This window comes from Triticum dicoccoides, chromosome 2A, assembly GCF_002162155.2.
Source record: "Triticum dicoccoides isolate Atlit2015 ecotype Zavitan chromosome 2A, WEW_v2.0, whole genome shotgun sequence".
NCBI lineage: Eukaryota > Viridiplantae > Streptophyta > Magnoliopsida > Poales > Poaceae > Triticum > Triticum dicoccoides.
Window position 1 is genome coordinate 39,871,432 of NC_041382.1, and position 13,549 is coordinate 39,884,980.

The window sequence follows — 13,549 nt, forward strand, 5'->3', positions numbered from 1 at the left end:
ATCATGCGATGCCCCGTCAGTCTGTAGCTTCAGTTCCGTGAAAAGTTGTCTGTAAGTGTAGCATTGTTGCGATGAAAGCCTACTACTACTTTGCAACTCTTCCGGTTGTGCCTTTTTTGCAGAGAATACTATACATCTAAGCCAGTAGTATCGATTAATATTAACCCTTAGATCAGCAAAAATGAATGGTCAATATTTATCTCAAGATGATCACCAAAAATGAACGGGCATATTTCCAAGCAGACATTGCACGTTTTCCAGCTTGTACTTTATCTAGCTCTTTGGTCCAAATGATGTAACAAAACCAAGACAGTAGGCAGATGCCAACCAACTTGAGTTTTTCTTTCAGTGTGGTGCTAGGCATAAGTTTTGTTTTTTCCATTTGAAACATGTTTTTCTTAAAACACAGTATATACGCAACCGCTCATGTATACATGCATACATTCATTTCTATGAACACACACACGCTAACCCTGATATATGAGAATCTCAAAAGACTGAGCCGGCATATCACGTTGAGATTTACGAAGTCACCACAAGTAAAATTCTGTAATAGTGTGAACAACAAGATTCAAACCCTGATCCATGGGCTTTGGCTGGGATATAACCATACAAATACAGACTGGTTCGCTCCATTTGGAAGACACAATAAGGCGGTAGTACATAGTACTGGGAAGATGGACACTTACGTACGTGAAAGGCTTTTCCACGAGGCAAACACCGCGAGTTGCTACGGTCCAGCATGCATGACTTCCACGACTTCACACTCGAGACGTACGGTGGTACCAGGCCCACGCCGACCATTAATCAGGCCTCCTCCATGCATGGGTACAAAACGCCATTTTCGTTCCTCTAGCTACACCTCTATATTTCCTCAAAAAAAAAAAAGCTAGACCTCTATATAACTGAGGAAGGTCTAGCCCGAATTCCACGCAGCAGTCTTCACCGGCACGGTAACAAAATTCACCCGCGCGCCCTCTCTTTTCTCGTCGATCGGGACTGCATCATGGCCAAGAACTACGGCGGAGTGTACAACATCCACGGCTGGGGCGACCCCTACTTCGCCGTCAACAAGAACGGCCCCCTCTGCGTCCGACCCCACGGCCGCGACACGGCCCCGGGCCAGGAGATCGACGTGCTCTCCGTCATCAACCAAGCCGCAGCCACGACGACCACCGATCGCGACGACAAGAAAAAGAGGAAGCTCCAGTTCCCCATGATCCTCCGCTTCCCCGACGTGCTCCGGCACCGGCTCCACGAGCTGCACGCGGCGTTCGCGACCGCCATCAAGCACACCGGCTACAGCTCGGTCTACCAGGGCGTGTTCCCGGTGAAGGTGAACCAGAACAAGGCCGTCGTGCAGGACATGGTCCGCTTCGGCCACCAGCACGGCTACGGGCTCGAGGCCGGGTCCAAGCCGGAGCTGCTCATCGCCATGAGCTGCCTCACCAGGGCCAAGCCTAGCGCCTACCTCGTGTGCAACGGCTACAAGGACAAGGACTATGTCGCGCTCGCCCTGGCGGCGCGCGCCATGGGCCTCAACGCCATCATCGTGCTGGAGATGGAGGAGGAGCTCGACATCGTCATCGAGCAGAGCAGGCGGCTCGGCTTCGAGCCGGCCATTGGTGTTCGTGCCAAGCTGCTCACCAGGTTACCGGGCTATTTCGGGTCCACGGCCGGCAAGCACGGAAAGTTCGGGCTCCTGGCGGAGAGGATCTACGAGGTGGCACGGAAGCTCAAGGCTCTTAATAAGCTGCACTGGCTCAAGCTGCTGCACTTCCACGTCGGCTCCATGATCCCGTCCACGGACATCGTCTTCAAGGCGGCCAGCGAGGCCGCCGAGATCTACTGCGCCCTCGTGAACGACTGTAGCGCGGAGGGGATGACCACGCTGGACTGCGGCGGTGGACTCGGTGTCGACTACGACGGGACACGATCGGGAAACTCCGACATGTCGGTGGCGTATGGGCTGGAGGAGTACGCGTCCAGCATCGTGCAGGCAGTGCGGCTCAGGTGCGACGACAACGGCGTTCCCCACCCCGTGCTCTGCACCGAGAGCGGCCACGCCATGGCGTCGCACCACTCCATGATCATCCTCGAGGCGCTCTCCGCGTCTACGATCCCCGAGCCGAGAGACGAAGGCGAGACCACCGAGCAGCTGCACGCCAAGATCCATGAGCTGGCCTCGAAGCAGCAGCCGAGGGCGCTACTCAACTTGAAGGGTGACGCAGCAACGGGCATGTCCACCATATCCTGTGCGCGCGCCTTGGACATGAAAAAGCACGGCATCGAGATGTACAAGCTGGGGAAGAAGCTCCCCAAGAGCGTCATGGCCGACGCGACAACCATCTACAACTACCACATGAACTTGTCCGTCTTCTCGCTGATCCCGGACTTCTGGGGCATCCAGCGGTTGTTCCCGATGATGCCGGTGAGCCGGCTCCACGAGAGGCCGACCCGCATGGCCACGCTCGTCGACCTCACCTGCGACAGCGACGGGAAGATCGAGAGATTCATCGGCGGGGCAGAGACGCTGCCGCTGCACCCGCTGGACCCCGTGCTCGGCGGCTACTACGTGGCCGTGCTCCTCTCCGGCGCGTACCAGGAAGCCCTGTCCTCTAAGCACAACCTGTTCGGCGGCCCCAGTCTGGTGCGCGTGCTTGGCGGTGACGACGGTGAGTTCATACTCGACACGGTTGACCTGGGCCCGACCACAGAGGAGCTCATCGGCACCATGAGGTACGACGTCAAGGAGGACATCAGCGGTGTGATCGAGGAGTGGGCGAGGGAGAAGCAGGTGTGGGAAATGGTGGGTACGCTCGTAGAGAACGCACTCAACACCATGCCGTACCTCGCCGACTATCAACCCCGACCAACCGCCTAGTTAATTGGTGCTTGCTACATAGTACAAGCACGTGGTTGGTTGCAATTATGCGACATGCAGAATAAAGTTTGCACATTAGCAGAATAAATTAATACTTTTCTCGCAGCAACGCACGGGGTATGAAAGAGGGAGATGTATGCCCGCATCAGCGGTAAAATCCAAAAAATATATATTAAAAATCTGATTTTTTTTCAATGAACATCAAATGTGTTCTAATTGTGTACAAAAATTTGCCAAGAGAAAACATCCATCATGGTGATCCAAATGACTTTATTAGCCTCAAACTTTGCTCTCTATGGACTACCACAAACCCTTTATCGGTGAAATTTCATGGAGTTATAGCATATGTGGTGTACACTGATATCAAAAATCAATTTTTTCTTCCGTGATGCCAGGACTATATCTCGCTTATAGCAAGATGTATGCCCGGCTCGCCAAAAGGTTTCCCTGCTCGCTAAAGTACTGGGCTGGGCAGTTAGTTCCCTCCAAGCTGCGCTCGGTACCTTCAATCAATTCGCTTCTTCGCTAGTTCTCTTAGTTTCTTTTTCCTTTTTTCTTTTGGTTTTTTATAGCGATAAGACCGACCTTTTTTGGGGGATAAATAAAATTATACAGTAAGTTAATAAATATGTAATATTCATACTTATCGCGGTACAGTATGAATATTTTAAATATATAGATAGAGTTTTATAACATTCAATACGCATGTTCTACAATACTACTGTATCGGTGTTTAGCTTCGTTCAGCCCGGCGGGGCAATCCACCGCAGCTCCTGTTGCGAGGTGGCGCTCGGGGCTGTAGCTGGCCGGTTCACATGCAGCACCATCTTCCCCCTCTCCATATCACCATGAGGGTATTGATGGATGTATAATAGCGAGCTTATATACCCAGGAAGAAAGCGGCGAGAGATTTCTGTGGGTGGTGACCCCTTCCCATGCGTTGTCTCATTGCGGATGTGCCAGGATCACCGCATGGTCATGAGCACCACCATCTGCGCCGTATCATCCAGGGGGGTCCAAGAGAGTAAACAACCACTCCAGCCCACTATTACATATTGCTTCAAGTTTCGGGATGGGCCAATCTACCTCCATGGCACATCACAAATCTGTAGCAAGTGGGCTTCTGCAAAGCGCATGGAACCCGTCCTCTCGTTCCACACCACAAAGGGGAGAGATGTCAGTAAGCTCAAGATGACGAGAAAATTTGTTGGCCCATGTAGCCAACGAGTTGGTCACCACTTTCCATGCAAATATGGGTACCTTAGGGGGAGCAGGGCACCCCCATATGATCTTCCAAATGGCGTGACGACCATCCGGGGCCTGCTCATCGTAGTAGCCTATGGACGCTCGCGCTCGTCCATGGCAAAGCGGTAGGCAGATTGAACGGTGAAGATACCGTTCTTTTCTGGCACCCATGCAATAATATCGTCGGGGATGCGAGGTGATGTGCTGGTGATCGCGTCAATGTCCACCTGGAGGAAATAGCGTCAAAACAAGTCCATGCGCCAGGACCCTTCATCGTCCAGAAGTTCTGCTACTCTCCTCAGCCGGCAGGTGCCTTGCTGTGTCATGGGTTGGCGCGATGGCTCCCGGGGTACCGAGCGATCATGCCAGATGCGATGTGATGTCCATCGCCAACATGCCAGATGAGGCCCTTCTTCAGGAGCTCAAAGTCATGCTGGATAGCCTGCCAGGTAGGGGATATTTCTGGAGAACACCGTGTCCTCAAGGCGGCCATCAGGATAGTAGCGAGCCTTTAGTACCTGCACACACAAACTATTAGGCTTGGTTAGCAACCGCCATGCTGGTCTCGCTAGTAGAGCTTGGTTGAAAACCCTGAAGTCCATGAAGCCCAATCCGCCCTGAGTTTTGTGCACCAATTTTTTTGGCCAAGCCAACTAGTCAGTTTTCCTCTTGCCCTCAGACGCTCCCCACCAGAAATTCCGAACCATTCTCTTGAGGTCGTCACATACAAACAGACATAGGCAGTTTAAATACACCCATAATATAAGTGGGAATGGCTTGCATGACCGCTTTGATCACAATCTCCATGCCAGCAAGAGAGCGGGAATCACCCCATGCAATGATCCTCTTCAACAACCGTGATTGCAAATTCTGAAATTTACCTCGTGTCCTACATCCTTCTGGTGTTGGAAGTCCCAAATACTTCTCTTCAAAGGTGATTACCTCAATATTAAGGACAACTCGAACCTTCTCATGTACAGCCACTAGGCAAGCCGCCCCAAAAAGTGCAGTGCACTTGCCCGGGTTGATGAGCTGCCCCGTAGCTCGTGCATATGTATTAAGCACTTGCCCGGGTTGATGAGATGCCCCGTAGCTCGTGCATATGTATTAAGCACTTCCGTAGAACGGTGGTAGTTGTATTTAGCGTCATGGCTGGGTAAAACCATCAGAAGGGAGCGTTAAATTAAATGTGGACACCGCGATTTGATTCGGATAGTGGATCGGGAGGATCCGGAGCAATTCTTCGCGAACAAATGACGCTGTCCTGGCTGCCTCATGCAGTCAGATAGCGTTTATGGTAGATGCAGAAACAGCGGAGGCCAGAGGACTTCGAGATGACCTGGTTTTGCCAGGTGACATTGGATACCACAATCTTGTGGTTAAAGCTGCGTGCATGGGAGTAATTTAGGCGATGCAAAGTGGCGAAAACTCCCTCTGTCCGGCGGCAATTTTTAGGAATATACCTTTTTATGTCATAATTTCAACTCTGTTATGCTTAATCATTGCCGTAGGGAAGCCAATATGGCGACGGATGTACTAGCTAGCAAAGTGGATGTCTCTCGAACCATTGTATGGAATTCGGAGCCTCCGGGTGTTTTGGTTGATGCTTTGTCAAACTATGTATTGATTTTTTTTCACATAAAATGTAAAAAAACGCCATGATGGCATTTCTCTCAAAAAAGAAAGAATGAAAAACCGGCTAGGGAAAGTTCTAGGACCAACCTTTTCAAAACCGGAAGAGTGAGTTTGTTTGAAGTCTCTTGTTGGGCCGGCCCAATACTTGTGGCCGTTTGCCTGATATCCACCGGGTTAGGCGGCAAATAAGGATTTACTATGCGCGAGAGATGATGTTGTACGTAGCAGCCCGGGGGAGAGAGGAGAGGGCAGGACGCAGGAGCAGTCGGACACGGACTCTCCGGACCAACCCCACCGATTCCGGTCTGGACTCTGGAGTCGACGACGAAGTATGGACGCTAGGTCGGCCCCATAAAATCAAGGACCCGGCCGGCCTAGCTACTGCACGATCAACAGCTAGCCATAGTCGAATCGAAGGGAAACCTAAAAGTTGAGTAGCATCTTCAGATCGATCGCCGGAAGGAGAGAAGCGATGGACGTCGTCGAGGCCGAGTTGCCGGTGCCGGCGGTGGCGGTGGGGACGAAGAGAAGCTACGAGCGGGAGGAGGGGCAGTGCGACGTGATGATAGAGAAGCGGTACAAGTGCAACTACTGGGAGGACCCCGACTACGAGTGGGAGCTGCAGCAATGGAGCTCACGCCTCGCCCAGCTGGCCGCGCTCGACAACGAATGCGAGCGCTGGGCCGCTTCAAGGAGGGCACGCGCGGGTCGTGCTTGATTTTTAGTTATAGTAGTGTGTGTTCATTGTCTCGTCTAGTAGATCTGTCATTCGCAAAAAGAAACAATATTGTACATCTGTCATTCAGTCATTGTATCACACGAATTGATTACTATCTTTCTCTTTTTGTCTCCTTTTTTTGCATTTGATTGGAATTTCTAGTTTGAATTTTAGGCATTCGAACCACAGTTAAAGCTGAATCAAGAAATCAAACGACATTCAAAATAATAAGTTTTTCTAATTATATTAATTAGCCACTAAACAATGTCGTCAAGTAATGTTTAGGCTATGCACAATGTAGCCATTTGACATTGCTAGAGAGGGGCTCCTAACACCGTTTACTCGTTGTCGGAGGACGACACTAGTAGAAAACAGGGCTTTGGTCCAGGCCGGATCAACCCATTAGTCCCGGTTCAGTCCAGAACCGGGACCAATGTGGGCATTGGTCCCGGTTCGTGAGCCCGGGGGCCGGCCGGGCCACGTGGGCCATTGGTCCCGGTTCATCTGGACCTTTTGGTCCCGGTTGGTGGGATGAACCGGGACCAATGGGCCTCGCTCCTGGTCCACCACCATTGGTTGCGGTTGGTGGCCTGAACCGGGACCAAAGGCTCCCCTTTAGTTCCGGCTCATGCCACCAACCGGGACCAGTGAGGTGCCTATATATACCCCTCGCTCGCGAGCAGAGCACCCCAGTGCTCTGTTTTTCTCTGGCCGAGGGGGAGAGGGCTTGGTGGTGCTCTAGCCCACCTCCTATGCACACAAGGTGTTCGATGGAATGCCCGAGCCACACTACTTAAGCTTTCTCCTCTCCAAGCTCGACCTCCAAACTCCATTTTTCATAATATTTGTCTAGGTTTAGCGGTCCGTCACGCCCCGTTCCCGTCTTCACCGCCGTCGATCACCCGCGCCGAGCTCATCGCCGGCACCACCGTGGTGAGCCTCTTGTTTTATCTTCTTTCTGAAAGGAAAAATATTCTTACTTGTATGTTTACATAGATACTTGTATTATTTTCTTACTATTATTATTGCATCTTATATAGTGCGATGGTTTTGGTATCCACCCCCGTCGGCCCTCGTCCTGTCTATGATTCGGATGTGGTATATATATTATCTTTATAACTATTGGTTCATTTATTGTTTATGAAAATTATGCCGACCAACGTGAAATAGATTTTACTTATGTAGGATGTATGTGAATCGGAAATTCCAACCGACCCTATTGTCGAGAGGGTAAATTTAGTTGAAGAAGAAAACAATTTGTTGAAGGAAAAAATAAAAAAAATTGAGGAGGAGAAGATGATATTGGAGTTGCATGTTGCGGATGTCGTCGATGATCACAAGATCAAGATGGATGCAATGCGCTTGAAGATTAGAAAGATTAGAAAATATGCCATTCATACCGAGGCTTGGTATCACTATGCCGTTGGATCAATTGTTACCTTGGTTGCGATTATGATCGCATTTGTTTTCGCATTGAAATATTTTACATAGTTTCAATGTATGGTTTAATTAATTAGATGCTCTGGAGAGCTATATGTTGTTAGATGAGAACTATGTATGTACTTTGGTTTTAATGTGATGATGAACTTCTATTAATTTGGACACTTAATTATATATAATGCACGCAGATGAACCGGCAATGGATGTACGGTGACAGACACACCAGCAAGTACATTAAGGGCGTGCATGAGTTTCTCGATGCGGCTGAGGCAAACAAGCAGAATGGTTTTATGTGTTGTCCATGCACTGAATGTGGGAATACGAGGTCTTACTCTAATCGGAAAATCCTTCACTCCCACCTGCTTTACAAGGGTTTCATGCCACACTATAATGTTTGGACGAGGCACGAAGAAATAGGGGTTATGATGGAAGATGGCGAAGAAGAAGAGTACGATGACAACTATGTGCCCCCTGAATACGGTGATGCTGCAACGGGGGGAGCTGGTGAAGATCAAGAGGAACCAGACGATGTGCCCAATGATGCTATAACGGGTGAAGCTGCTGAAGATTAAGAGGAACCAGACGATGTGCCCGATGATGATGATCTCCGCCGGGTCATTGTCGATGCAAGGACGCAATGCGAAAGTCAAAAGGAGAAGCTGAAGTTCGATCGCATGTTAGAGGATCACAAAAAAGGGTTATACCCCAATTGCGAAGATGGCAACACAAAGCTCGGTACCGTACTGGAATTGCTGCAGTGGAAGGCAGAGAATGCTGTGGCTGACAAAGGATTTGAGAAGCTACTGAAAATATTGAAGAAGAAGCTTCCAAAGGATAACGAATTGCCCGACAGTACATACGCAGCAAAGAAGGTCGTATGCCCTCTAGGATTGGAGGTGGAGAAGATACATGCATGCCCTAATGACTGCATCCTCTATCGTGGTGCATACAAGGATCTGAACGCATGCCCGGTATGCGGTGCATTGCGGTATAAGATCAGACGAGATGACCCTGGTGATGCTGACGGCGAGCCCCCCATGAAGAGGGTTCCTGCGAAGGTGATGTGGTATGCTCCTATAATACCACGGTTGAAACGTCTATTCAGAAACGAAGAGCATGCCAAGTTGATGCGATGGCACGGTGAGAACCGAAAGAAAGATAGGAAGTTGAGAGCACCCGCTGACGGGTCGCAGTGGAGAAAAATCGAGAGAAAGTACTGGGATGAGTTTGCAAAGGACCCAAGGAATGTATGGTTTGCTTTAAGTGCGGATGGCATTAATCCTTTTGGGGAGCAGAGCAGCAATCACAACACCTGGCCTGTGACTCTATGTATGTATAACCTTCCTCCTTCGATGTGCATGAAGCGGAAGTTCATTATGATGCCAGTTCTCATCCAAGGCCCTAAGCAACCCGGCAACGACATTGATGTGTACCTAAGACCATTAGTTGAGGAACTTTTACAGCTGTGGAATGGAAACGGTGTACATATGTGGGATGAGCACAGATAGGAGGAATTTAACTTTAAGGCGTTGCTGTTCGTGACCATCAACGATTGGCCCGCTCTCAGTAACCTTTCAGGACAGACAAACAAAGGATACCACGCATGCACGCACTGTTTAGATGACACTGAAAGTATATACCTGGACAAATGCAGGAAGAATGTGTACCTGGGCCATCGTCGATTTCTTCCGACCAACCATCAATGTCGAAAGAAAGGCAAGCATTTCAAAGGCGAGGCAGATCACCAGAAGAAGCCCGCCATGCGTACCGGTGATCACGTACTTGCTATGGTCAATGATTTACACTACGTAATCTTTGGAAAGGGTCCCGGTGGACTAGCTGTTCCAAATGACGCTGAGGGACACACACCCATGTGAAAGAAGAAATCTATATTTTGGGACCTACCCTACTAGAAAGACCTAGAGGTCCGCTCTTCAATCGACGTGATGCACATGACGAAGAACCTTTGCGTGAACCTGCTAGGCTTCTTGGGCGTGTATGGGAAGACAAAAGATACACCTGAGGCATGGGAGGACCTGCAACGTTTGTACGAAAAAGACGGCATTGCCTCCGAAGCAGTATAAAGGTCCTGCCAGCTACGCTCTTACGAAAGAAGAGAAAGAAATCTTCTTTGAATGCCTACTCAGTATGAAGGTCACGACTGGCTTCTCGTCGAATATAAAGGGAATAATAAATATGCCAGAGAAAAAGTTTCAGAACCTAAAGTCTCATGACTGCCACGTGATTATGACGCAACTGCTTCCGGTTGCATTGAGGGGGCTTCTACCGGAAAACATCCGATTAGCCATTGTGAAGCTATGTGCATTCCTCAATGCAATCTCTCAGAAGGTGATCGATCCAGAAATCGTACCAAGGCTAAGGAGTGAAGTGGCGCAATGTCTTGTCAGTTTCAAGCTGGTGTTCTCACCATCCTTCTTCAATATCATGACGCGCGTCCTAGTTCATCTAGTCGACGAGATTGTCATCCTGGGGCCCGTATTTCTACACAATATGTTTTTCTTTGAGAGGTTCATGGGAGTCCTAAAGAAATATGTCCGTAACCGCGCTAGGCCAGAAGGAAGCATCTCCATGGGCCATCAAACAGAGGATGTTATCGGGTTTTGTGTTGACTTCATTCCTGGCCTTAAGAAGATAGGTCTCCCTAAATCGCGGTATGAGGAGAGACTGACTGGAAAAGACACTCTTGGAAGAGACTCAATAATATGCAGGGACGGATATTCTTGGTCTCAAGCACACTACAAAGTTCTACAGAACTCTACCTTGGTGACCCCGTATGTCGATGAACACAAGAACAGTCTGCGCTCCAAACACCCGGAGCAGTGCGACGACTGGATTACATGTGAACACATCAGGACTTTCAGCAGTTGGTTGGAAACACGTCTCAGAGGTGACAACACTGTTTGTGATGAGTTGTACTTGTTGTCCAGGGGACCATCTTTGACTGTATTGACTTACAAAGGATACGAGATAAATGGGAATACATTTTACACGATCTCCCAAGATCAAAAGAGCACCAACCAAAACAGCGATGTCCGCTTTGATGCAGCAACCGAGAGCGGAAATGACACATATTATGGTTACATAGTGGACATATGGGAACTTGACTACGGACCTGATTTTAAGGTCCCTTTGTTTAAGTGCAAATGGGTCAATCTGTTAGGCGGCGGGGTACAGGTAGACCCACAGTACGGAATGACAACAGTGGATCTGAAAAATCTTGGGTACACTGACAAACCGTTCGTCCTAGCCAATGATGTGGCACAGGTTATCTATGTGAAGGACATGTCTACCAAACCGAGAAAAAGAAAAGATAAGGAAGCGAATACATCATACGATGAGCCAAAGCGTCACATAGTTCTTTCAGGAAAAAGGGACATCCTGGGAGTGGACGGCAAGACAGACATGTCTGAAGATTATGAAAAGTTTCATGAAATTCCTCCCTTCAATGTCAAGGCTGACCCAAGCATCCTGATAAACAATGAAGATTATCCATGGTTACGGCGCAATAAGCAAATGACACAAGCGAAGAAAAAGTGAAGACTTTCTCCCGCAACTTTGTAACACACGAACATGCTACCATTGTCCGTTTTGTACATGCACATGCTATGTGGGTGAAATTATGATACCATCCCAACTTTCAACTTTTTCAGAGTTCATTTCAAATGCTTTCATGTCTTATGGTTCGGCTCTCGTAATACCATGACCATTAGTCCCTGGCCCATGCCAACTTTCAACTTTCAACTTTATAAAACTAATGGCACTAACAGAAAGTTTATAATTTTGCTCCTCGCCCCTAGCCCATGACCATTAGTCCCGGTTTGTGCCACAAACCGGGACTAAAGGGTTGGTCCTCGTTGCGGGCAGAGTTTAGTCCCACCTCGCCAACCGAAGGGGGCTCACACCGGTTTATAAGCCCTTCCCTCTCTGCCTTGTTGAGCTCCTCTCAAAGTGAAAATAGATGCCCTAATAGAGAAAAGTTTAACCTAAATTCATAGTGAATTTCTCTGAAATTCATAGAAATTTACTAGGAATTTAGGTTGAATTTTCTCTATAAGCGCATCTATTCTCATTTTTTTAGTAAGTTAATCACAAACTTGTGATTCAAACAATTTTCAAAGAATTCAAATTTCAACTATTCAAATTTGAAAACTAATGGCACTAACAGAAAGTTTATAATTTTTCTAAAACTAATGGCACTAACAGAAAGTTTATAATTTTGCTAACCTAAAAGCAAACAGAATTAAAAAGTAAAGCAAAAAACAAAAGAAAATAAATAATGCAAAAAACAAATAAAAAAAACAGGAAAAAACTATTTTTATAGTAAAGTTAATCACAAAAGAAAATAAATAAAGCAACAAAGAAAACAAAAAAACTAAAAAAGTGTTTTCAAATTTGAAAACTAATGGCACTAACAGAAAGTTATAATTTTTCTAAAACTAATGGCACTAACAGAAAGTTTATAATTTTGCTAACCTAAAAGCAAACAGAATTAAAAATTAAAGCAAAAAACAAAAGAAAATAAATAATGCAAAAAACAAATCAAAAAAATAGGAAAAAAACTATTTTTATAGTAAAGTTAATCACAAAATAAAATAAATAAAGCAACAAAGAAAATAAAAAACTAAAAAAGTGTTTTCAAATTTGAAAACTAATGGCATTAACAAAAAGTTTATAATTTTTCTAGAACTGAAAGCATAAAGAATTAAAAAATAAAGCAAAAAACAAAAGAAAATAAATAAAGCAACAAAAAAACAAAAAAAATGCCACCTACTGGGCCACCACGGCCTGAATACGACTAGAAACCCTACCATGGGCCAGGATTCAGGCCCGCAGCAGGCCCAGTAGGCCCACAGGCATTGCAGTGACAGATTAGGCCCGAAAGCCTGTAGTTGAGAGGAGCTCGGGAGGGTGGGCACAACAGCGCTTATAAACCACTCCCGAGCCCTCTAAACTAGCAAGATGGGACTAAACTTTTGGGCGTGGGGCAGCACAAGGCCATTGGTCCCGGTTGATGGCACTAACTGGGACTAAAGGGGGCATTGGTCACGGTTCGTTCCACGAACCATGACCAATGCCCCCTTTAGTCCCGGTTGGTGCCATCAACCGGGACCGTAGGCCTCTGCTTCCCGCCCTTTCGGCTGCTGAAAAGAGACCTATGGTACCGGTTGGTGGCACGAACCGGGACCATAGGTGTGCATTGGTACCGGTTCGTGCCACGAACCGGGACCATTGCTCTGGATATATAAGGTAGCATTTGTGAAAATTTCGCCAACCGCTCCCATTCCCCCCTGACGCTGCCAGGCCGTTCGTCGTCGTCGTCGCCGCCCCGAGCCCATCGTCGCCCGCTCCCCGTCGTCGTCGCCCCGCGCCGCCGCAAGCCTTCTCCCCGTCGCTGCGTGCGCCGTCGTCGGCCTCCTCCTCGTCGCTTTGTGTGCCATCTCCGGCCCCCTCCCCGTCGCCCCGCACCGCGTCGCCGGCCCGAGCCCGTCGTCGCCCGCTCCCCATCGCCGTCGTCCCGTGCCGCCACAGGCCTTCTCCCCGTCGCTGCGTGCGCCGTCGCCGGCCTCCTCCTCGTCGCTGCGTGCGCCATCTCCGGCCCCCTCCCC

The 13,549-nt window shown here is 48.5% G+C and overlaps 1 protein-coding gene across 1 annotated transcript; it reads left to right on the top strand.

Annotated features, from left to right (window-relative positions):
* The first annotated feature begins 1,006 nt into the window (after positions 1 to 1,006).
* On the top strand, positions 1,007 to 3,003 carry LOC119358812 (arginine decarboxylase-like). Its single transcript, XM_037625221.1, has one exon. The coding sequence runs from the start codon at positions 1,007 to 1,009 to the stop codon at positions 2,882 to 2,884; it is 1,878 nt and encodes a 625-aa protein (XP_037481118.1). The 3' UTR covers positions 2,885 to 3,003.
* Positions 3,004 to 13,549: the final 10,546 nt, after the last annotated feature.